Source organism: Odontesthes bonariensis, chromosome 6 (genome assembly GCF_027942865.1).
Source record: "Odontesthes bonariensis isolate fOdoBon6 chromosome 6, fOdoBon6.hap1, whole genome shotgun sequence".
In the NCBI taxonomy this organism is placed as follows: Eukaryota; Metazoa; Chordata; class Actinopteri; order Atheriniformes; family Atherinopsidae; genus Odontesthes; species Odontesthes bonariensis.
In genome coordinates this window covers 10,738,884-10,764,500 of record NC_134511.1, presented here as the reverse complement: position 1 = coordinate 10,764,500, position 25,617 = coordinate 10,738,884, and the positions used below count along the sequence as shown (strand labels likewise).

The 25,617-nt window shown below is 41.5% G+C and overlaps 1 protein-coding gene across 2 annotated transcripts in view; it reads right to left on the bottom strand.

Moving 5' to 3' along the window:
* Positions 1–13,855: 13,855 nt before the first annotated feature.
* LOC142381964 (metal transporter CNNM4) overlaps positions 13,856–25,617 on the bottom strand; it is a 43,512-nt gene continuing 31,750 nt past the window's right edge. The window contains exons 5-8 of one of the 2 annotated variants that reach the window (XM_075467313.1): positions 24,006–24,102; positions 21,505–21,567; positions 16,914–17,092; positions 13,856–16,102 (exon numbers count right to left, since the gene is read on the bottom strand). In XM_075467313.1, coding sequence (XP_075323428.1) covers positions 15,845–16,102; positions 16,914–17,092; positions 21,505–21,567; positions 24,006–24,102 — 597 coding nt within the window. In that variant the 3' untranslated portion in view covers positions 13,856–15,844. The remainder of the gene's footprint in view (positions 16,103–16,913; positions 17,093–21,504; positions 21,568–24,005; positions 24,103–25,617) is intronic. The other variant, XM_075467314.1, reaches the window with a different exon arrangement.

Here is a 25,617-nt window from a genome sequence, read left to right as displayed (position 1 = left end):
TCTTCATGTTTCTTCTCCTCTACACTGACAATTCTCCAAGCCCCCAATGCAGAAAAAAAGACTGCCACAGAATGATGCTGCCATCACCGTGTGTGATAGTAGGAATGAAGTGATGCTTAGTGCCGGTTTCATCCACACGCACTGTTAAGAATGATTATTAGTCTTTGTTCCATGAAGACCAAGGCCCTTGAACCTTTGACACATGCACTGCACATCTCACAGTAAATAGGTGAAAGCTCCAGAAGGAAATGCTACATTTTCCTCTGTGCTCTTTCCAAATCTTCTAACGTCTTTTACTGACTCTTTGGGGTTTTGGCGTTCTTTTGCTGTGAAGAAAAAATTCCTTTAGGGTTGCATAACAGTGGCTGAATCTGATATTTCTTCACATCCCGCTTTGACAGCTTTAGCTGACTGAGATATTCTGTTTGATTCATAAAAAAGAAACAATTTGAAAGGTATACAGGATCAGAACATTTTAAAACCATCCACCAATTTAGTTTAGTTTAGGTGTTTATGAAAGACACAGTTAGATATTAATATAATCTTAAACATATTAATATCTCTTCAGCACCTTAAGAGAAGGTTTTCCTCATCAGGGATGGAATGTTTATGGCCACCAGAAAAAGAAAAAAAGATGTGTGTGTCCAAGAAAAGAAAAGAAAACCCTGAATACAAAAATGTACAAATTATAATCGTGTGGATTTTTGTTACAGTATATGTGTTCTGAATGTATTTTGGAACACGTAGACCTAACAGTGCACGTTCTTTGAACGCCTCGTCCTGCCTAACCAGTCGAGGTTCATTTTTAGGCTTTTTGCCCTAACTGAGGGCAGTGGAAACGCAAAGAATCAAGAGTGGAAGGGAGGTAGAAAAGTGACCGTTGCAAACAGGGTGCAGGATTACTTTTTAGGTTAGTCATTTAGATCACTGAAAGGAAGGCGTTCTGATTGTAACTTATTATCAATCTGTGGATTGGTACCTTCTCTGTTCCCCGGGTTGAGGCCAGGTAAACACTAATGAGATGTGGAAGTGGAGACGTAGAACATTTATGTACATACTCATTGGAACTAATGCTGTATCACTGTGGGTAACAGAGCAATGACAGAGGAGTAATTGTACAATATTTGGACCTTTTATTGAGAGAGACTCGCAAGTTTAAAGGTCCACATTCAGTCATTGGACCCATTTAGACACAGATATACAGCAGTGCTATTTGGCTATTTATTTATCAACATCACACCTTATTTCCTTATTTTGTATCTGAAAAAGAATTCTGCCTCATCCACCTGGCAAAATGCTGCAGATACATCGAGACATCCAGGAGGGAACTTGTGTTTTTTCCTTTTTAGAACAACTTTAGTTGAGGAAGCTGTTGGTTTTTGAGGCTGATTGAAGAACTTTGTTGAATATTCTGGACAGACTGACTCTCTTGTTCCTCTTTATTTAGCGAAGCGCTCCGTGTTGACCACAGCGCGTAAAGCTGGTCTCAGCAGTAAACTTTGAGGAATCTAAAGTATGACACAAATGTTTATTTATCTACACTTGCTATTCCGCTGCATAATTCCAGATTTCATCATTTCAGCGTCTGAGCTTTATTCAACAGTCTTCAAAACATGAAAAGGAAGAACTTAGAATAACCTCGTGAGCCCAGATTTAGCTGGAAGTGCATCTTGTAAGGCAGCAACATGCATCAGAAGAATTTGGAAAAGCTGATTTGTTTTATTGATTGCTGCTCTTGGCATGACTCTTTTCTTCTAAATGTATGTTGAAAATAATTGCAAGTAAGAGTTTAAAAGGTTGTGTTTTCTAGACTAACGTTCAAAAGGTTTTGAGGTCAGAGTGGCACACACACAGCTGTTGCCTGGAGAATCCAGTGGGTATCGGATCCATTCCCAAACATGTCGCTTCCTTAATTTGTTTCAAACTTTACTTTTGTTTCCCGCTACTGTTCATTTTACTTTTAGGTTCGGGTATGTTAAACTGTTACTAGTCTCCTTACAAGGTGATGAGTCATGCCCCACCTGCCAAACAGTGAGACGGCAACCTTTGAAGATTGGTGCTGGTTCTTCTGAAAATAACATGCACCGTTTTTGAGATGTACTGCTTTGGGTTTAAGAAGGTAAAGGGAACTGTGTGAACAGATCTCACAAAGTTAACTTACGATCAAAAAACGTGACACCTTCATCAAAACATGTAAAGGAGGAACAAATCTTATGGTTTAATACAGATTATATTTACATAAGTCTCAGTAAAAACCAAACTCCCCTGAAACTAGAGCAGAATTGCAAAGATAAGCATTGAGATGAGGACAAACACCTGCAGTTTGATGAGACCCTAAAAAATCTAAGATTATAAATGTCAAGTCATGTTTGGGGCATCCAGATAAAACCTGGAAAATCTGGACCGTCTTGTCTGTCATCAGATAAAAGAAACACGTTGGAAATTTTTATTATTCTCCAGCTAATATATGCGTGTCCATATTAGGCCTGATAGTCTGGGTGTGTAACAACCACATGCTGCTTTGCATGAATCAGTCTGCTTTAATTGTGCCTGAATCGTGTAGTTCCTGTTGGCCTCAGAAACTACGACATTAGTCAGAACAGGAGCAGCGCTCTCACCGCTCTTAGGATTTCATGACAGCTGAGGAAGTAAGTCATCACAGACTTGACACAGAGGAATCACTGAAATGTTAAAATATATGAGATTGTGCTTTCTCTGCTGAGCTGTAAATAAATGATTAACAGTGTTGTACTTTTATTGCTGTGGGACAAAAGTTCACCATAAGAAATATGCATAAACAACCATCCTTTTGATAGTAAAAACTGTCATTATTTGTACTCAAGGAGGAGCAGCAGTCTCACGAGCCTTTCTTTGACTGAAAGCAATGAGTTTTTAATTTTTTTTTTAAATCAAACTGTCACCAACAACCTTTGGAAACCATTATAATTATTTATCATATTTTAGTTTTTACTTAGATGCTCCTTTAACTCTTTTTTTGTTACTTGCGTGACAACGACATATGTATGACTAACATGAACCAAAAAAAAGGAAGTAAAGAAAGAAACTACGTAATCTTTACTCTTCAAAACCACACAAAATGAAAGAAGAAAAAACCCTAATTACCGAGGAATATAAGTAATTATAAACACACACTGAGATTGGAGGTTTCAGTTCACTTTGGAATCACCTCAAATTTCATCAGGCAGTTTCAGGATGTGGTGCGGCAGAGTCACCCATATTATTATCTCAAATATCAATGAGTGACTGACCAGCAAAGCAGACCATTGATTCTCTGCATTAGATGAACTGTCACACCAAAAACAACACCTTGATCCATTTAGTAGAGGGCTGTAACGACCTGTTATCATAGTCAAAGAATATGTGGCCTCTAAAGACCATAAGACTGCATGTGAAGTGTTAGATTGGTGCATCATATCAAATCAGTCACCAAATCAGCCTTTTATCAACTTAAGAACATATCCAGAATGAAGGGTTTCATGTCCCAAACAGATCAGGAGAAGCTGATTCATGCTCTCATCTCCAGCAGACTTGACTACTGTAACGGTCTTCTGACTGGACTCCCCCAAAAGAGTCTCAAACAGCTGCAGCTCATTCAGAACGCTGCAGCCCGAGTTTTAACCAGAACAAAGAGATCACATCACATCACCCCAGTTCTCAAGTCTTTACATTGGCTCCCGGTCAGATACAGAATAGATTTTAAAGTTCTGCTGCTCGTCTACAAATCACAGAATGATTTAGGTCCAGAATACATCAATTACATGCTAGCAGAGTATAAACCCAGTAGAGCTCTGAGATCTACTGACTCAGGTCAGATAGTGGAGCTCAGAGTTAAAACTGGACACGGTGAAGCAGCTTTTAGCTGTTATGCTGCACACAACTGGAACAAACTACCAGCAGAACTGAAACTGAAATTTTTTTCTCTTTAAATTGCTCGTTTTTATGCTGCTTTATGCTGTTCTTTTAAATGCCTTGTCTTTATGTAAAGCACATTGAGTTGCCTGTGGTATGAAATGCGTTATATAAATAAAGATGCCTTGCCATAGAGTCATACAAAGAATGAGTCGCACATGCGACCCAATTTCTCAACAGTGCAACTAAAAAAAATCTGAGGGCGCGACGAATGCAAAAAGTTAACCAAGAGCCCTGTTAAATTCATTCATTCAAAGCTATCATTCATTCCCAATCACAAAATTGTTAAAATTAAATCTAATCTATATGATGTACAAACAAAACAGATTCACACATAGATTTTAATACAGAAATGTTAGCTATCAGCAACAATACAAGTTAGATTAGAATAAATAACCTGCCTCAGGAGATAATTGGGCAGCACAGATCGCAGGCTGCTGCTCCAGAAACCCGGCTAGCTTCTCGTAAGCGCTGTTCCACCGCACAGCAACATCTGTGGTGAGCTTGTGGTGTGGCAGTTCAAGCATTCTTTGGTTGCTCTTCAGTGCATCGGCGGCTGTGGTGCTTCTGTGGAAGAACGTGGAAATCCTCTGGACCCTCGCGATGAGTCGAGCAACAGCTGTCGCTTTCAGGGCAGCTGTGAAGCGAGGTTAAGCACATGTGCAAATCTCTGAATGTTTGTATCCAGTCAGCTCATGCGTTGTCGGTGACCACCACTGGGTCTTTTCCTCTAAGCTTCCACTCCACCGTAGCCTTCCGTTTGACTTCTGCCATGTTAGCACCTGTGTGAGACTCTGACATCACTCGAGTCTGGAGAACGTAGGACTGCAGTTCCCATTCATGAATAAAATGAGCAGTGATTGTCACAAAAGACTCTGTGGCCCTGGAAGTCCACGCATTGCATGTTTAAATATCGATTTTTGGCGCCAGTGTATCGATAACGTCCCGCAAGACGAAATATCGCGATGTTTCTTAGTTTCGATATTTTAGCACACCCCTTGTCTATAAACATCTGGAACTGAGGAGACCAGCTGCTGGACCTTTGGGAGAGGAATGTTTCATTTTATTTTTGTCTGATATAGAATTCTGCTCAACACTCCTGGATCTTCTTTGTCATATTTTGTTCGTCATGATGGTCTGAATATTTCAGTTCATGACATTGTGGAGAAAAAACAGATTCGTCAGGACTTGTCATTGTAGCCTCTTAGGGGTATTTCATCAACAGATTCATATTACATATCACCACAGCAGCATACAAGGACTCCCGAAGACAATAGATTATCGGGCTCTCGGCCAGTAAACACACTCGACCTGCTACCTCCATGTCTGCATCCTCTGTTATTTACCTTACAAGAGAACGCCCTGACCTAAATCTCCTGATCTATGCAGAGACCAAACAGCAAATGGTATGAGCAGTAGTGAGAAAAACAGCTTTACTCACAGAGTGAAAGGTCTGAACTGCGGGCAGATCAGTCCAGTCCCTGGTCTTTGTCGTATTAGATGCAGAATGTGGTTTAGCATTCTTTTGCTGAAATATGCAAGGCATTGCCTTTAAAAGTACTGGACGAGAGTATGCGTTGTGCTAAAGCCTTTCAGCATTGGTGGTGCCTTTCCAGATATGCAAGTTGCCATTTCCCTAAGCATTAATATATCCCCATAACCATAAGAGATGCAGGCTTTTGAACTGTGTGCTGATAACAAGCCAGAAGGTCCCTCTCCTCTTTTATATAGAGAATGCAGCAGGTGTCGTACCTGATTGGTTGATGTTTCTGTTTCTTGTCTCCATGGGGTGTTAATGTTGGCAAAAATTGATGATACGAACTGTTCGCACTTTTGCTACTTTGCAGGGGCTGCTACTGATGTTGTTTCAGCACACTGTATTATCCCTCCCTCTTTGTCACGCCCATGGACTCTGGTTTTTAGTTTCATGTTTTAGGTCACGTTTTTGAGTTTCAATCCATGTTTAGTTTTTCGGTTCATGTCTTAGTTTTCCCTGCACCCTGTTAATTAGTTCACTCACTGCACCTGTTTATTCCCCTCCAGCTGCACCTTGTCCCAATCACGCTCACTCCCTATTTAAGTTCTCAGTCCTTTGTGTTCCTTGTGAGATTCTTACCCATGATTCCTTACCCTACCTGACCTGCCTGCCTTGCGTTCCAGCAAAGTTAAGTATCCATCCATCCATGCCATGTTTAGTTCAGTTCCTTATTTTGTCACAGTTTGGTTTTTTGAATCCAGCTTAGCTGCGCTTTTTGTTTGTTACTTTGTTTTTGTATAATAAACCAACCTTTACTTTTGAAGTCCGCATCCGTGTCCTCCCTTCACCCTCAACCCACCATCCGTGACACTCTTAGACTTTTATGTGTTTTATGTCCTTTTTACTTGCTGCAACCCTAATTGCCCTACAGGAACACAAATAAAACTGAATCTGAATCTGACAACTTCCCCTCCATCTACTTTAAAGGAGCTTTGGACAGCAGTGTTTCTGGATCATGTTCACGTCTAGCTTCTTCTTTGCATGATGGAGCTTTAACCTGAATCTGTGGATAACACCCTGATCTGTGTGACTTCGGGAAGTGTTCCTGAGCCAGTGCAGTGATATCATGACAGATCCACAGATTTCTGAACCTCGGCGCATCCTTACTTCTGAGAGGCTCCACCTCTCTAAGGTGCTCTTATCATACAGTCATGGTTCCAATGAACCTGATTACTGTTTTTGTCGCCCTTGTCCCGACTATTTTGAGATCTGTTGCTGCCATGAAGTTCAAAATGAGCTTATATTTTTCACGACAAACGAAAAATGTCTCACTTTGAAGATTTTATATATTTTTTTTTTTTTTTTTTTTTTGGTGAATAAAATATTGATTCATGAGATTTGTAAATCATTGCTTTGTTTACGTTTTACACAATGTCCCAAGCTTTTTGGAATTGGGTTTGTTTTTACTATTGAGTGTACTGCTAAAAAAAAAAAAAGAACTTGCCAAATGAGTCAGAATTGTGATGTAACAACTTATCGCCTGCAGCTGAAGTCAGTTTCTAAAGGCAGGTTACACAAACCCTGTCAGCACTTCTCACTGCTGCAGACTCTTGTGCTGAGTCTGTCAGCCATAAACCTGTTAGAGTTTGATTGTAGGGTTGCGTAACAGTGAAACTTTCAGGATGCTGATGAAATCACTGTAAGGGTTTGAGGGTAGTTTAGTTTCTCTGCTACCATTAATCCCCCCCTAAGCCCTGGGTGTAATCTATAACAATAAGAACATCAGGAAGAAAAAATATCCATTTAATAGATGTCAGGCTAAAGGCAGTTTCTTCATTGCACCTGACCTCATTTAAACAGAGCACAGGTAGTTTCATCACTTCCTGTTTATTGTTCAAGTCGACACATGATCTCCTCCCTAATCCTTGTTATTCCTATGGTATCTTTGTATCACCGGTTTCACAAACACAATTCCCAGTGACGACAGGGGCAGAACCATTGGGACTTTTCAAGCTCAGAATTTCCCAAAACGTCTGCATTTCACTTCCTTGTCCACACCCTTCTGCGTCAGAACACGTCACTTACAGTAAGGAAGCAGGGGCGGATTCATTCACCACAGTGTGTTTAACACGCTACTGCACAACGGTGGTTTAACTTTTCTTCATTTTATCACTCAACATTGGTGCGGGTCCTTGCTTTTTAAGAAATGTTTAAGTTTCAGGAATGAAGAGTTTCAACGTTACAGATAATACGACGATAGAAATCTAATGTAATCCTTTCTTTTAACCTCAAATCATGCGTTAAAAAGAGTATAAATGTCCCTAGGTTTTCAGATAGTTGATAAAATGAATGACAACTCCAATATACATTTCAGTTACACAAAGTGCCCTCATTTTCCCTCTTTTTGGGCTTGGGAATATATACAGTTCTTTCCCTAATCTCCAAAAGCCGCAAAACAATTCCAATAACGCGTTCCTACTGGGGCTTGCAAAGATATCGCAGACGCATTCCTCACATAAAAAAATATTGCCGCATCTCCGTTGCTCCTTGCTTCACAGCTACATAAAATCATAAGAAGGCAATAAAATCATTACAAAAATAAATAAAATAAATAAAAATAAAAATAAAAAACCCATTACAAATAATCATTAATTAATTTAATTAAAAGTGAATCTCCGTTGCACGGTGGTCGGACCTCCAGATGGAACAGGGGCCTTTCTGTGTGGAGTTTGTACGTCCTCCCCATGTATACGTGGCTTCCTCCCACTGTCCAAAAAACATGGTTAATTGGTGTCTCTAAAAATGTCCGTGGGAGTGAGTGTGAGCGTGTGTTTGTCTCGTTTGTCTCTGTGTGGCCCAGTGATGGACCGCTGACCTGTCCAGGTTGTACCCCGCCTCTCGCCCGATGACCGCTGGCTCCAGCGGCCCCGCGCCTCGAACGACGGAGTAAGTGGGAATAGAAAATGGATGGACAGACCAAAGGGGATATTTCCAATTTTACCTAAAAGGCTGCTTATGTGGGTAAATACGTGCTTTGTCTACTACTGGAGGATTCGGCCAGCTTCCAGAAACAAGCTCCCTCAAATGACTCAAAACACACATTAAGCATTCGGGACTGTTCTTTTCTTTTTTTTTTTCCTATAAGCCATTATCTATTTCAACACGGAATACATTTTCTATATTTACTCTAAGCCTTTAGATTATTTTAACATTTTGGCTGCTGGCAGAGAGCTTTCATGTTTCATCTTGCCGTGAAAAGTTTTTTATTTATTTATTTACATTTACAGTATTGTGAAAAGAAAGCACGCCGTCTTTCCCTTCTAAGGTTTGATGTATACAGACATAATGAAAAAAATAAATCATGTGGTCTTTCTCAGGTCTTAAAATGAAGACAAAAATGACATTTTACACTGTGTCACCGTGTTAAATGAAGCCATGTGTGAAACATTAAGTTAACCCTTATCCATAAGTATCAAGATAGTAAGTAGTGTAATGGAAAATTGTATTTAGACTTATGCTTGTGTGTCATGTTTAAATCACCTGAAAGACTTGATCTTCTTTCCCAGGCACCAGAGACGTAAGACGTTTCCAATCAAAAATTTTTTCTTTTTGTAAATGCACATGATTAGCTGTGAGCACCTCTATAAAAGCAGAAGTTTTGTCAGTTTGCTGGTCTGGAGCATTCAGGTGTGTGTTAACACGATGTCAAGGAGGAAAGACATCAGAAATGATCTTAGAGAAGCAATTGTTGCTGCCCATCAATCTGGGAAGGGTTATAAGGCCACCCTCAAACGGCCTCATGGTGTTCATCAGAGAGATGAGAGAGATGATTGACAAGTGGAAAACATTCAAGACTGCTGTCAATCTTCTCAGGAGTGGACGTCCCTGCAAGTTCACCCCAAGGTCAGACTGTGCAATGCTCTGAGAAACCCAAGAGCTACATCTCAGACTCTGCAGGCCTCAGTTTGCATGTTAAATGTTAATGTTCATGACAGCACAATTAGAAAAAGACTGAACAAGTATGTCTTGTTTGGAATGGTTGCAGGAGAAAGCCTCTTCTCACTAAAAAGAACATGGCAGCTCAGCTTAGGTTTGCAAAGTTACATCTGAACAAACCAGAAGACTTCTGGAACAGATGAGACCAAAGTGGAGATGTTTAGAGAAAATCAAACACAGCATATCAGCACAAACACCTCATACCAGCTGTCAAGCACGGTGGTGGAGGGCTGATGATTTGGGCTTGTTCTGCAGCCACAGGACCCGGACACCTTGCAGTCATTGAGTCCATCATGAACTCCTCTGAGTCAAATATATGGCCATCTGTCTGACAGCTAAAGCTGGGCAGAAACTGGGTCATCAACGGGACAATGATCCCAAACACAGCAGCAGGTCTACAACAGAATGTCTGAAAAAGCAGAATCAAAGTTCTGTGCATAAATGACTGTCCACCAATATCAGTGAACTGAAGCAACGTTATAAAGAAGCCTGTGCCGAAGATTCCTCCATCACAATGTGAGACTGATAAATTAAAGTTAATGCGGCTAAAGGTGGTTCTACAAGCTGCTCAATCATAGAGTGTACTTAGTTTTTCCACACAAAGCCTCTGCATTTTTTGCTTGGTTTTCATTCAATAAGTCATTTAATGGAAAGAAAGGTTTGCTCACACTTTAAACCCTGTAAATAAATGTAAAGCAGTAAAACATCACCACAAAGCTCCATAGAGAAAAATATCTCAAGTTTATTAATAACTTTCTTCATCTTTAAAACTCATTAAGACAGAAATTATAAAACAGTATTTACACCCTTTTTTTTTTTTTTTTTTTTAAATCAGTTTTCTTTTAAGTTAAAGCATCATGCCAGAAAGAATGAAGGACAATCAGTTCAATTTTCCCCAAATGCCAGTTGCTCCATTTGTCATGTTCCCAAATTAAATTCATGACAAAAAAAAAAAAAAAAAAAAAAAAAAATCAAAGATTGTTGTTTAACACAATTACTGACAGTATTCTGAGGTACAAAAACACAACTGAAACTGATATACAAATGCTCACACACACACTCACACCCAAACCCAGTACAGTTTAAAACAGGTGGAGGGGAGGGGGGCAACTCAAAGAACAAACATCCACATCAGCCACACACACCTACAAAACCAACAATAACAGTCCACTGAAACAGGAGTGTGTGTGTGTGTGTGTGTGTGTGTGCGTCAGAGTGAGCAAAAAGAAGGAATGAATACAAAAATTCCAGGACAGTCATTAAAAGGCAACAGAAGTGTGAGTCAGTGAGCCCCTCAAACTTTTTAACGACAGCGGCAGAATAAAATGCAGTGTCATGTTAACAAGTCAGGAGGAAAATAAATGGTTATGAAATCCTGGTCAGCAACTGCGTTGCGACAGAGCCGCTCAGCAGGCAACTTTGGCAAATTTTCTGTTTCGGGAAAAATACTTCTTTCCTCTCTAAAGTGCTTCGACTTTCCCCCTGACGTTCTCTTCGAAAAGCAGACGGTGGGAAGTTTTCGTTTCAGGAGAGAGATTTCCCTGGAACCGTTCTCTCAGAAGCAGAGCGGGTTTACACAGGAAACTTCACCGGATGACTTAAACAGGAGCAGGTGGAGCAAAGCTAGCTTTAGTAATTGGATTGATGTTTTTCAAAAGCTTCTGCCGGAGTTTTTTAAGTTAAGCATCTAGATAAACGGTGTCTTTAACTGGAGTTTTATCAGGCGACTTGTGTCTCAGCTTAATATCAACGACTCTGTCGCCCCAACGAACCTGAAAGAAAAAGTCGAGATATCTTCAGTTAGGTCTATGTAAAAATATTCAAATAGTGATGCCGTTTTGTAGCTTCTGTACACTTCCACGGCAGATTCAAACGAAAAATTATCAAGATCTTACTGAAGCCTTCGTTCAAGGGATTTAAAATAGAAAATATTAGAGACTTTTAGACGTTTAGGACTTACAGTCCCTCTTTTTTTATTTAACGGGCTCCAAAGTAATTGTGCAACTCGCAGATAAATAGCTTCATGTTGCCAAATTGAGGGCATGTCTGAAAGTGATTCTTTGCGTAGAACTTGAATTTGACATGGATATTATGTCCAAAAGAGGGGTTGATGACTGTAAAGGAAGGCATCATCATGCAGAAACAGTGACAGAAAAAGCAGAAACAGTAGGAGTTGCTACATTAACGCTCTGGTGCATTCATACAAGGTACGTGGTACTACGGTATAATGGTACGTGCACAGCTCAGGAACAGAGGACCAAAGCAGAGGACTTGGCAACGCATTTGAAATGTACTTTCTGCTCATGTTTAGTCAGATACTGCAAAAATGATTTACTTTACTGATGGATAACGACCAAAAACACACCCAACCCGAGCTACTTAAGGCAAAGACGCAAATTATCAATCAACTGTCATCACTTCAGCTGAAGTGAAATCGCCTTCTCCTACCTGAAGACAGAAGTGAGGACAGAAAGGCCCAGTAACAGGCAGCACCTGAAGGCAGCTGTGGAAAAGGCATCATAAAAGAAGAAGCTCAGCGTTTGGGGAGGTCTGTGGGTTCGCTCCGTCTTTATTCCACTTCGGTGGAGCCTCGGGGGGCAAAACAACAACGCTTGGATAAAAAGCTAAAGGACCTGCCTGTGTGTGATCATAAAATCAAAAAGATTCTGAAATAAAAGCATTCAGATCAAAGTTGAGCAGAGAATACAGATTGCATTCAGAACGATTTGTAGATTCAAACCAGCTTGTTCCCCGCGTCTGTGCAAACCTGCTCGCCTCATGAGCATGACCAAAGCTCAGAAAAGACCTTTTGGCCTGTGTTCTGTCACGGAGCAACTCACTGAGGACACGTCGAAAAATCTCTCTCATGACACCATCAAAGGAAACTTATTTCCCGTTTTCATCTATATTTTTGACCAGCTTCTTCCTTAAAGCTAATCATCAAACCAGAGCAAATAGCGTCGCTAAAAATCTGCTGTGTAGTTTAACTCCACAGGGGAATACGATTGATACGACTCGAACAAAATCTACATAAAAATAAACCAGATATTTCCGCTTTGCAAGAAAGGAGGAGGGATACTGGACAAAAGATTCAAACTGAAGTGCTTTAAGGCAACGCTGCGGCTCAGACACTCCCGGCCTCCATCAACAGCCTCGAACAGGACCGAGTGCGACAGGCAAAAAACAAAACTGACATGTCGAAATGCGTCTTAATTCCACCTGCATCTTTGGCAGTTTACACCCAAACACATGAAGGGGCTATCCCGAGTTTATTCTGCCTGCTTCAAATGCTTGGTTTGTGTTTCCTTGTGTTGCCCATGCAGAGGAGGCGGAGAATGTTTCTGTACTATTCCACAACACCGTGTGACTAAAGCAAATTCCTCCTAATTCAAAAACAGAAATGAGATCATCGTTTTCTCATCCCTCGGTTTCACATTCAATTTGAAAAATGGAATTCAAAGTGCTTCGTATTTCCTCTTTTAGGACAGGAGGGGTCCTGTTTTAGTTGGAGAATAGCTGACCCGGTGATCAGCTGCAACCACGACAGAGTTTCAGTAGTTCTGCTTCTGGGAAGTTTCACAGTTTTTGCTCACTGACCTGATTGGTCAGTGAGCAAACTTGTTGCAAAACTTGTTGCAAATCGGCAGCATCCAAACTTGTTGTTTGGATGCTGCCGATTTGAGAAAAGCAGGAGCATTCAGACGAAATCCCCACCTTTGCAAACTATTGAATCTGAGATCCTTCTTTGTAAGCTGTGCTACCCGTGCTTTGTTCAGTAAGAGGAGAGAGAAACCCACCAGGTTCACCTCTGATTAATGTGCATAAAGAGGGGCAGAAGAAAGTAGTGACACTGACAGCAGAGCTGCAAAAATAAGAGGGATAAAAGTCCAGAACAGTGCAGTGTGGCAATAAAAGGGGCGCTTTGCATTCTGGTACATGTAGTGTGAAAACTAAGTTCCCACACAGAAGTCTCAGAAGCAGCTGGTTTTCTTTAGCTTTTCAAAAAAAAAGTGTGTGTTAACTTTTGATGCTGGGTAGCACACAAATGTATGGCACAGAACTGTGGCTGTGCTCAAGATCATGGAACAACAACAACAAACAAACAAACAAAAAAAACACAAGACAGAGAAGTTTTAGGAGAGATTTTTCTCTTAAAATCACCTTTAGGGTACCGTAAAATGGAGCCGGAGTGTATGCAGGTCCGATTAAAAAAAATGCATTGATAATAATCATTAATATAGGATATTGTTCTCTATAAAACTGACATAATGTGGCTGATTACAGGGCAGAGCGGCGTGTTACACGGCTTTCTGTCCACTATGTTCATCCCCTTCACCTCAGATTTAGAAACAGAAAGTCAAACATAACCGCTAAATGCAAACATTCGCAAATAAAAATCTCACAATGAGGCAAAGTACAGTTACACCTCCAACCCCCCCCCCCCTCCCCCTCCCCCTTCACTGACAAAAATATATACAAACATTGAACTGAATAAATAAAACATCAGATTTGTTAAACTATTTTCTAGTCAGGAGGTGATCAAGGATCCCTCTTTTGGTTTCTGTTCCCATCGGGTTATGTGATGGCCATTTTTTGGTCAACCACACACACACGCACGCACACACACACATACAAAAAAGATCAACCCTCTCTTTTAAGGAAAGGACTTGTCCAGTCTCTTTGCTCTCAAATGCCTTCGTCTCTCAGAAAAGTGTTTTCCATCTAAAAACTGCCCCGAACGTAGTGACAGGTGAACGTTTCCACAGACGAAAGGCGGTTTGAGAACACGGCAGCCACAGTATACGTACCCTACACATTTCGCTGAACACATTCATATAATTCAAACTGATTGTCTTGATTACAGTACAGACTGGCTGTCTATGAGGGGTGAATCTCTTTACAACTCTGGGATTAAAGGCTCTCGGCTACTCGCTGTTTCGACACCCGAAGCATGAAGGAGAACATAGACATCCACATCCCACCCTCACCCCCGACTAATCAACAAAAAAGAAGAAGAAAAAAAAAAAGCAACGCGTGTCCATCTCACATAGACTTCATAAATAAATATCTCACTATCGACTTCTACAGAACATATATTACTTTGCTTAAACTCCGCTGACATGTTCGGGTCTTCTTTGTCTTCTAGCTGTATGGATGCTGTGGAGGTTGCAGGCTGCTACACATGCGGCGGCGGGTTGGCTGCGCGACTTTCGACCACAGTATCGTGTTTTTGGGGTGGGGGCAGGAGGGCGGAGTCTCCCTGAGTCTCTGAACTGGAAGCGACACACAAAAGAGAGGAAGAAACTCAACATCGGCGACACCTCCCGAGTGCCGGAGCGAACACGTGGAGGAGCTGTCTGGTCCAGTCAAGCAGGTCCTTCAGCGATCAGGTGAAGAAGCACAGATGCTGCCGTCTGTCGACGAAACACCAGGTGACCGCTGGGTTTGTGGCGTGTCCGTTTATGGTTGACAGTTGGTTGTGGCACGATACACTTTGGTGTGTGCATTCACGCTGATGAGCCAAAACACCAGGACAGAAGCAGATGCTGAAAGTCCAACTGAAATCAAAGTGTTTTTACAAGTCTTGCGCCACACATCCTTTATAGAGCAATATCTGGCCAAACAATTATATTAAAAAAAAACAACAAAAAAAAAACTATTTTATAGGTATTCTTAATGGTATTTTAAAGAAACTGGTTATCGTGACTTATTTTGCAATGTGTATCCAATGAAGAACTTTCTCTAATTTCAAATGTCAACAGCTAGCGCAGGATGGTGGGCGGAGCCTACCCAGGCCTAACAGGGTTAGAACTGGTTTTATGCGAGATTTAAAAGTAATAGTTTGGATTGAATGTTTCAACATAATAGTGTGGCTGTAAAGCAATAAAGCTGAGGCAGCAGGTGGATCCACAACTCGCACAGCTACCTTTCGTCAGAGGAGTCTGGTGGTTTTCAAAGAGCACTGATGGAAATAACAGCTTTAACTGATACGGATTTGATTTTTAGGGTGGATAAAATATGTTGTGCTGCTGTCCCCATCTGCTTAGGTTCTGTGCCGTTTTCCCAACTGGGAAAAGAAGATGGGAGCCCACCGCCTGCTATCAACTTCCCTTCAGTCTTATAAGCTGTGAGACGCTTATCGCTCGCTTGCTGCAGACATCACTGCGACAATCTGTGTTTCACTTCATCTGTGAGTTTTGGCTCATCAGTGTATGTTTGTTCTGTGTGTTTTTTGTTGAATCCTTGCATATTCACACAATATGCATGCACATGGCTCGTCTCTTAGAGACTTCTCAGCTGTGCCAAGGCATGTGTCTGCATTCACACACACACGCACACACACACACACGGGCCTCCCCTCCTCAGCATACACCCGATCGCAGCGGTGCATGTGTGCAAACGTAGTACTCGGGAGTGCTGAGGACCGGGGCCGGCAGGGGGTCATATGCTGTTCTCCAGCTGGCTGTGGTGGTTGACCGTGAGCGGTAAGTTCTGCTCGTTGAGGAGGAGAAGCGTCGTCTCATCCGGGCCGTTCTCTATGGGGGCGAAGTCTACTCCCAGGTCTGTGATGGTGGGGTTGGCTGTGGCGGGCGGGGTCGTCGTTTCCAGGCGACTTGCGTTGTGGCCGCTCTCCGGGGACTGAGGCGTGCTGTCTAAACGAGACGCCATCAGGCCGTTCTGGTACTGAGACCGCGTGATCTGAGGGAGAGAAAGTGACAACATTCACATTTTCAGTTGATATGGATCCTGATGCCAAACACTGCAGAACATCCTCATAGGTTTAGGAGCCCCAGTGTGGGACGTTATTTGTTTAATGCTTTTCTGATCAAAGAAATGTGCCAAGTTTTGGAGCCCCCTGATTGAAGCAGAACTGAATAAAGAAGAAAAAGATATTAATCCGATGTTTAAATGTTTTTAGGCCAGTGTAAAAAAGGGATAAAAAGAGATTTTCCTATTTTTTTTTCCCAAAATATGGTGTCATTTCTGACCAAATATCCATTTTCTGTTTGGCTTTCAAGCAGTTCTTTTCTTTTGTTAAAAAGTTGTAACTTCTTGAGTTTTGAGAACTCATACAAAACCTGTCGCTTCTATTTACTCAGGAAATTGGCAAGGAAAAAAACTAAACTAAACAAAATGGCTATATTTTGCAACATCCATCTGTCCGTCTCATGCCCATCTGAGGTCGGGTCGTTGAGACAACGGGTTCAGGGAGGAAACCCAGACTTCCCTTTCTCCAGAAGGGATATACAATCCCTCCAGCGAGTTCTGGGTCCTTCACAGGGTCATGAACATGCCCAGCAGTGTTGGGGAAATCCACAGTAACTATAGCCTATATATTCACTCATTCCATGAAGATCCAATTCCAATCCAATCCAATTTTATTTATAAAGCACTTTACAACAACCTCAGTTGACTAAAGTGCTGTACAGAAAAACAAAAAAACAAAAATTTAAAAGAATAAAATACAAGAATAAATAAATTAATTAATTAATGAAAAGCTATAACCAACCTTGACAAACTGCAGGTCGGTGAGGGCTCTGACGTAGAAGTCAGGTGTGTACTGCTGCGAGGGGATGCTGTTGTTGAGCTGACTGTTGCTGCCGCTAACAGAGAGCGACTCGGTCCGGTCGGCTCCACTCAGAGAGGCTGTTCGGTTCAACCCGCTGATGTGGGACGGTGAACGAAACTCTGCAAGCACGCACACATACATGAAAAGTTAGTAACAGCTCCTCTTAGCAACGCGAAGACGCCAATAACGCCGATCAGGCAGTCCTCTGTGCATACATCCAAAGGTAAAGAGCTGCGACGTGTGCCTCACATCTCTCATGAATTCACGGCTCTGTGATGTGAACGCAGATAAATGTCGACCTTTAAAGCACAAGATGCAGCGTGGCTTCAGACGCAGGTTAACTTCAATGGACGAGTCATTAGGAACGTACAACGTGTAATGAATGCACAAGACAACAGTAACCACGAAACAACGTTAAATCTGAGACAGACAGAGACACAGGAGGTCAAACGGAAGTGAATGTTTATCCGTTTCATCCACTCCACTGATGCTGCTTTCAAGCACAAACTCAGAGACACACAAAGTTCTCCAACAGCGAGATAAGCGGCGACTCGCTGCGTGTTAATCAGGATACTTTACTCTGGTTATTAATGCTTTTAATAAACATTAAGTCGTGCACAAACTGTCACAGGTTGTTGACAGAGGTGGAAACAACATTCAAAATTGATTGATGTGCTAAATGAGGGAATAAAATGTAAACTTTTACTACACACACTTCAAAACCCAAAGCTCATTTAATACAAATCCGGTTAATGTCAACATATTAGACATAATTACTCTTTTTTTTTTTCTTGACAATACTAAATACAGTACCTTGATGTGATAAATACACAAGTAATGCTTCATTACTTATGGAAAATGTGAGCAAAATTATCTAATGAGATATTCAATCACTCATCTTATCTGCCCACATCAAAGACGATCTACACTTCTACTGATGTAGAACTGAGAAAACCTTTATTTAAGAAGCAAATGTTTGCCACTTTTTAAAGAAATATCCCTCAAATGATTAATTGGTAATCATAAAAAGGATTAGAATATCACTTAAAACTTTAGAGCATACTAGTAAAAAGCTTAACTGACATACGTTCGTGTATTAAAGCATTAAAAGTGCTTTCTTTAAAGTCTCAGTGAAATCTAAACAGTAGTTGCTTTTATTTCTAGTTTAACAAGTGTTTTATGAATGGACTCTACGTCATAGCCAACAGCACTTGATAATTTCTATTTGTTATTTTCCACCTCTGGTTCCACAGTGACTAACATTCACAAGAGTTTTTTTTCTTTGTGACGTTTTCATCAAAACAAAGCAAACGCTCTCTCCTGAATGTGTCACACGCATACACTTCACACGCAAGGTCGTTACCGTGTGTGTGTTATTATTACCAGTCGGTGTGAGTCGTCCAGGAGGCGGCCTCAATGAGTCATAGGAAACTGTTTTACCTGGACACGTCAACTGCGTTAGTCTTCAAGAATTTACGCTGGTTTGTTAATCCTGATCATCTACAGCTAGTTTTCTAGTTAGTGGTTAGATTTCACTAAATGGGGAAAGAGGGTTTTAATGCATAGGAACTTTTTATAATCCAGTAAGGCACTTTTCTACGGTTAGATCCTGTAAACTCAGAAACTTTACACCCACATCCAACTAAAGAAGTCAAGGCTTATTTAGACATTTTTTAAATTTGTCCCTCATCTTTTACTCAACGCACTGCTGCTCTGATATTCTAACTGAAAGTCTCCTCAAATGTTTTCTGTTCTGCTTCACGACACCAATAACAAAAATTCTGTTCGTAAATAAATACGTTTGTTTGTCATTTCCTTGAAAGCTTTTATAAATGTTGGAAGCCCATCCCGCAGTTCATCATTTTGCATCCAATTAAACATTTTCTTGAGTTTTGAGCTCCAACACAGCTGATGCAGAAAGGTGGGCGGGGCCTGATCAAAAGAGCTGACCAATCAGAGCAGATGGAGCTTTTTTAAGAGGCAGGGGGCAGGAAAGTTTCCATCATCAAATTAATTCCAGTCTTTTCATCTTTGACATGTATTTGATTAATGTTGAGCTAAAATAGTGCTTCCTTTCAGTTTCAGATAAAAATACTACCACAAAGGCAACGCTTTAACGTTCATATGTATTTATGTTTAAAGTAGCTTTTTCTTTACATTTCATCCTAAAGAAAGTCTTGGGTATCGTTCATGGCTGATGAAATTACCAGTGAGAAAAACAGGACTTCTGCTTTACATTTTATTGCATTTAACAGATGAAGTTCTGATCTGGGATTGAGCAAAAAAAGATAGATTCTTAAATATACGTGTTATTTCATGAGACTACAGCTGGATGTTGACATCACTCACTTTCTCACAGCTGAAGACACATTACCCAACACAAACTGACGCAGACAGAGGTTACAAGTTGCACTGTTATGACTTAATGACGCTGTGTGAAACCCATCCGATGGTCAAAACCTATAGAAAAGTCCCCCATTGGATTATTTGGGATTATCACCCCTGTGGGTTTTCTCATCTCTATTCGTCACAGGGTGTTTGCAGAATGAGTTAGTATTTCTGAAAATAAGTCATTGAGCGATGGAAATGATTCGTTGTGCTCCAAATTTACTAGAATCTGCTGCAGCAGTTAATGCCTCCTAGTCTATTCAAAGTTAGGTTTTATACTACACAGTAAGTGACGGAAGGTCCAAGAATACCAACTGCAGGATCAAAAAATATCACAGGCTGCATCTGGATAGCTTCATGATTTCTCCTTCCCTTTCTAACTGCTACAGCTACAGTGATCAGTCAAATAAACTGTGGAACGAGCCATCTGAAGCTATTAGGATGCATCCAGAGACAGCTTCACCCCTCAAGGACAGTCAGACCCCCATCTGGGTGTTTAACGATGTTGTCCCATCCTTCTACATTTCATCTCCTGCAATGATTCCCTGCCGGTTTAATAACGACGCTGACATTTTTGGCAGAAAAACTCTTTCATCAGCTTTTCAGCTTTAACCATCGCCGTCATGACTGCTGAGGAAGAGTCTAGGTGTAAATGCGTAGTTTTTGTTGGTCACAGTTATGAAAGCAGACAATGTTGGCACACATTTTGTGTAATAAGGCAAAAATGAGAGGTTGGCTAACTGTAACATCTCTGCTTTAGCCTCCATTCGCTCAAATAAACGCAGAGATAAAGGCAGAAATCAACAAAATAAAACTAATCTCAACATAAGCCGCATTCGCACTGTAGGAACCTTTAGCAGTTCCTATAACCTTTGAATCCACGGGGCTGTTTTATCCCGCATTCGCACATACAGGAACTCGGGACCACGGCCCTCAGTTCCTATAACCATTTCAGCTCCTTCTCCGAGGTCGGGTCTGTTCTGGGTTCTATAGGAACACATCTGACGGAGGTGTGTGGTGGTCGGTAGCTGCGCCCCATGTCATGTTGTCACGGCTGAAATGTTTCCTCGTACGACACGGACACAACCTGCGGGTGTTTAATAAGTTAAACTTACACGTGGTCTCCTTTGTCTGCGGCGCGCTGCTCTCCTTCCTTCATGAAACAAAGAAGTATGGCCTGTGCTCGATCCTGACTCTCTGTGAGCTCTTCCAGCCTCCATGTTAGACGCCCGATGTGATCGTCCATGATTAATATCACCATCATGCAGACCATGAACACGGTGGCCTCCCCGCTCTCCATATTAGCTTTTTTGTGGTGTTTTTTCTTCTCTCCTTACTTTTCGCAGGTTTTGTTTTGTTTTGTTGTTGAATGTGGCGCTAAAGTAACACGTCACTGTCGCAGACGGCTGCGCCGCATCAGTCCCGACTCATGTGCAAATGCAAACTGAAACAGTTCCGCTGGGGAAGGACAGTTATCAGAACGAAATTCGAGGAGGACCGTTCTTAGAACGGCATTCTTAGAACGGTTCTGTCCGAATGCGGCTAATAAGGCGTATAAAGGAATATGTGCTCTTGGAATACACGCGTATGTAATGGTTAAAACCCCCTACAACTGTTCAGTAATGCCGGTCTAACTTTTTTTCCTTCAAACTCTAGTTAAATAAATTGTTTCAATAGAGAGAATCTGACCACATTTCAAAGCGGACAAGTCCTACGTGATAAATCCACTGACTTGTCTTCTCCTCAATGCCTCATCTGCTACGCAGCATGTTGATACAAAACGTTAACTCAGTACGACGAAGTTAAAAAGGAGGCGGATTTGGTTAACAAAGAGTTCATTTGCCAAAATGTAGCTGTCGTTCTGTAACTCCTTGCTATCCTTAAAAAGTAAATCTACATAAGCTGGTGCTTGGAGTTGAAACCCGAACATGCAGCACTTGCAGCTGCAGGTGTTCTAAGCCAAAAGGCATCACTGATTGGGATGTAAACAGCAGTGCAAACCACAATCCAATTTTTGGGCCTTGTAATCAGGCATCTATACACCCAGCCTGTACAACAAATGCCCGCCCATTCAAGCTCCAACTACCCAACCTGAGCCCCGCCTGTCCTTGGTGTTAAAGGACCCAGACATGCCGGCGTTTACCTGGTAACCGAGAGAACAGAGAAAATCTCTTAAAGGAGAGGAGGCCAGGACGAGGTGCAGCCACTGAGAGGACAGGAGAGAGGGAAGGGAGGAGGAGGTGATCGATGGGACAGAGGGAGGAGGAGGAGGAGGAGGAGGAGGAGGAGGAGGAGGGACAGTCAATGAGAAACAGGGAGACAGATCTGCTCGCAGACTAGGCGAGAACATGCGAATCCATGGAGACGTCCCGCTCCACTGACAGATCATCCTATCAGATCAAACTGCCTGAAGGTGAGGTTCATTTTTCTGGGATTTTTGTTTCTCCCTAAAGTTTCATTGATCAGAAGTTTGATGGAATGAGTAAATGAGGCTGAAGAGGAAGGGAAGGTCACACAATGAAACAAAAAAAAAATCATGCTTTGCAGATCTCTTTGGCTCTTTCTCTTCCCGAAGCATCTGAAAGAGTAATCGAGTGTTATACCAGGCAACGAATGGCAGGAAAAGACACAACATCAAAACATTCTGATCAGACATTCACGGCAACACAATGAATTCGATTCGTCTTCAGCATTTTAATGACCGACATATGAAGGTGATCAACGGAGGGGGCTCCTGTGCTAAGTCATGCTCATATTTACAGCACCTGCAACAGAACCAACAAAGGAAAACCCTGGAAAAGAAAATAGATATTTCTATAAAATAAAAACTTGTTTTCACACTGGAAAATGTACTTTTTCTACAGTCACACGTGTGCTTCACAGCTCCATTTTCTCTTTAAACACCATGAAAAACGAGGGAGAGAATAAAAGTGGTAGCATAACAGTGTGCTTTTAATCAATATAGAGGAGCGGGTTTGATTTTCTTTGCTATAAAGTGGAACCCATTATACATTCACATAATGTGTGAATGTAAAATGGGCCCAAATTAGATGGAAAATATCTGCAAATTCCAATATCACGGATCATTTCATTAAATCTATTAATAATAATTGGTGAAACGGACACATTTTGACAGAACTATCCACTCCAGACAGCTGATCTTTCATCCTTCCACTATGACACACTAAAGGATCTAATGTTTATGTTTATGCATTTGGCATAACACTGGTAGGTGGGTAGTGTAAGGGGGTCTTGCCTAAGGACCCCTAATGGTGGGGTTTGCAGGGGATTTGAACCCAGGTCACCCACATGAAAGGTGGCAATCTTGCCACTACACTATTGAGAGTTAAATTGAATTCATTTCTTTTATTTTTTTGGGTGTGTGCATGTGTCTGTTTGTGTGTATGTGCTGGGGTGGGGCAGGGTGGGGATGGGGGATTGCTTTTAAACATGTAAGTGCTTTATAAATAAAGTTTGATTTGATTTATCCTGAGACCAGTTTTGATTATGTACGTCAGGTTCTGTTAACACGCATGTATTCTTAATTGAGTTTCTTTTCCAAACAGGATCTCAGAAATGATCCCTTCTGTCAGATTGAGCTGTTTTTCAGACTCGCATCTTGTGGCTTCCTCCAGAAATCAGAGTCGCCGACAGAAATGTGGAGACAGCAGAAAGTTGACAGACATTATTGCACAGAAGGAAGTGAAACAAGCCAACGACCGAATTCAACAACAAAGGCCGATCTTTGACATTTCACTTCCCGATCCAATACGTGAGCTCTGTCCATGCATTCGGGGGAACTTAAAAACTTTCTTCCCCTTTAGTAAATCCAGAAATCTCTTCTTTTTATATTATTTGGTAGATTCTCTGAGTTTTTTTTTTCTTTCTGCTGGTAGATGACAGAAGGCTTGTTAGAGAGGTGCATGCCTTATATTCAAGTTATATTCAAGCACAGTATGCTTGTTCGAGTGTTCAAATAAGACCAATCAACTAGCAAGGCTTGAACTTGTGGAGCACTAGAGACAATTTAATGTACGATGGAATGAAGTGGAACTTTTAATGTGTTGTGTCATGTGTGTAATATTGACGAAGAAGAGGGCAAAATCTCTATTCTCTATTAAATAGACAAAAAATATATAAAAATGGAACTAACTTGCAATAACATGTCTGTATGTACATACAGAAAGAGTGAGTGTGTGACCCTGTGCATGTGCATGTGTGTGTCAACAGGTGCCAACCTGGTTGGTTTTAAAGCGGAGGACAAATTTCGTGTGTATGCATGGCAATAAAATCTTATCTTAATTAAAAAAATCAGAGGCAACATATTGCAGGCACGATTAAACAGACAGTAAGGAGCCATGACAGAAACCATATAAGCTCTCAAACATCTGGGATCAAAGTTAAAGATAATGCTTTCTAGTGTAAATTTCACAGCTAAGATCATGGTCTTATGAGCAGGAACTCTGGCTGTGGATGAAGCTGTGCAAGTATTTTGCCACAAGGTGGCAGTAGAGACACATTAACTTACAAATGAAGCAGAGTTCAACCCTCAGATTGAAAGAATAGTGCATCAACACACCATCAATGTGTGCTCCGAGTTAACCTGTAAGGCAAAGAGGGGAGTGGGGGAGGTTTTAGACTCACCGAGTGTGGGAGCACTGAGCGCCAACACGCCGTAGTAAGAGAAAGGTCCAGTCTCAAACTTCATGTTCTCGTTGCCGGCCTCCACCTCCACTCGACCCTGACAGATTCAACACACACACACACGCGGTTGTCGTTTCATTAAAACAGTTCCATTAACACTCGTGACTGGTGAAAGTCAACCTCGCACCTTAAGACCGAACCGGCAGCTGTTCTGTGAAGCACGCCGTATGACTGCAGCCAGACATAAAAGCTCATTAAAGCTCGAACCAGACAACGTGGAGCTACTTCTACATGTCAACCCTTTTCTGCTGCAGTGAATAATTAACGAGCAGCATTTCATAGGTCACTTATATAATTCAGTTTCCCAGCCTCATGGCAAAGAACCAAAATAATAAACATTTTCAGACTTTTTTTTACTCTCATTGTAGGATTGATGCGGCTCTCAACCGAACCAGAGAACACAGGACTGAATATATTCACCTATTATAGAGAGACTGGAATCTGCTGACTTTTAAAAATTACACTGCTTGGCCTCAAGAGGGTGTTGTAATTACAGGTGAAACAAGATGACGCACTGTTTATTGGTGAGGTCCTCTGCCTCACTCGTTTACTTTGTTTGCTTTGTTTCAGCGAGCCCTGAATGAACAGGCTCCTGACAAGCTGCATCTACAGGGGGATGTAACAAGGACAAACAGGAGGCCGATTCACAGAGGAGTCTCTGCAACGTTTAAAATGAGATGGAAGAAGAGAGGACACAGGACAGCAGGGGTTTGAGGAGGCCTCTGTGTTGGCACAGAGAGTTGGCCCAGCTTGGCCTGCTGGAATGTGTGAACTGCAGCAACAACGCAGCACAGTTAATCCATGCTGCCATACCTCCTTCCATCCATCCACCCTCCCAGCCCTACCCCCACCCCCCGGCACACAGGTCTGATGGGAGCACAACAGATAAAGAGTAAAAAACGAAAGCGCAAAGGGGACCTTAAACGGGACCCGAAACACTTCATTAAGGTAGATCATTTAGAAATTACAGTCAAAGATCCAATTTCTTTCTAGATATTGTAACATTAGTTATCCCCGTGAATAAGCTTGAGTTTTAGAGCATGAATAGTTCGGTTTTAGTTTCATCGTGGATTAATATTTTAACTTCATAAAGCTTCATTCAAAACACCTGAAATAAAAATAAACCCCCTATGTTGTTAAAAATCTGCCTTTTAAACCAGGTGACAAATTACAACAATTCCACTAAACATTACACAACGACAAGGAATCAGTGTTGTTCCTCGATTCTGTGTAAACTTTACTTTCAAAACTACCAGAATTGACAGTTTTAAAAAGGAGGAAACCAGCAAACCATCCCTGAAGCATTTTCAGGATGCACGCCAGTTTAGAAAGCTGCAGAAGTAAAGTAATTCAAGCGAATCAAGCTCACAACATCTGCGGAAACAATGAAGCGAGAATCTGACGAAGATGAACAGTTCCCCCTCAAACAAACTGAACCTGATGCAGCCAAACTTTTTGGGAAGCTGCACTAACTTACATGGATACAAGCCTGGTAAAAGTGAGAACTAATGAGTCGTGTTGTGGATGCGTTGGAAGTGTCTGATCATGTGAG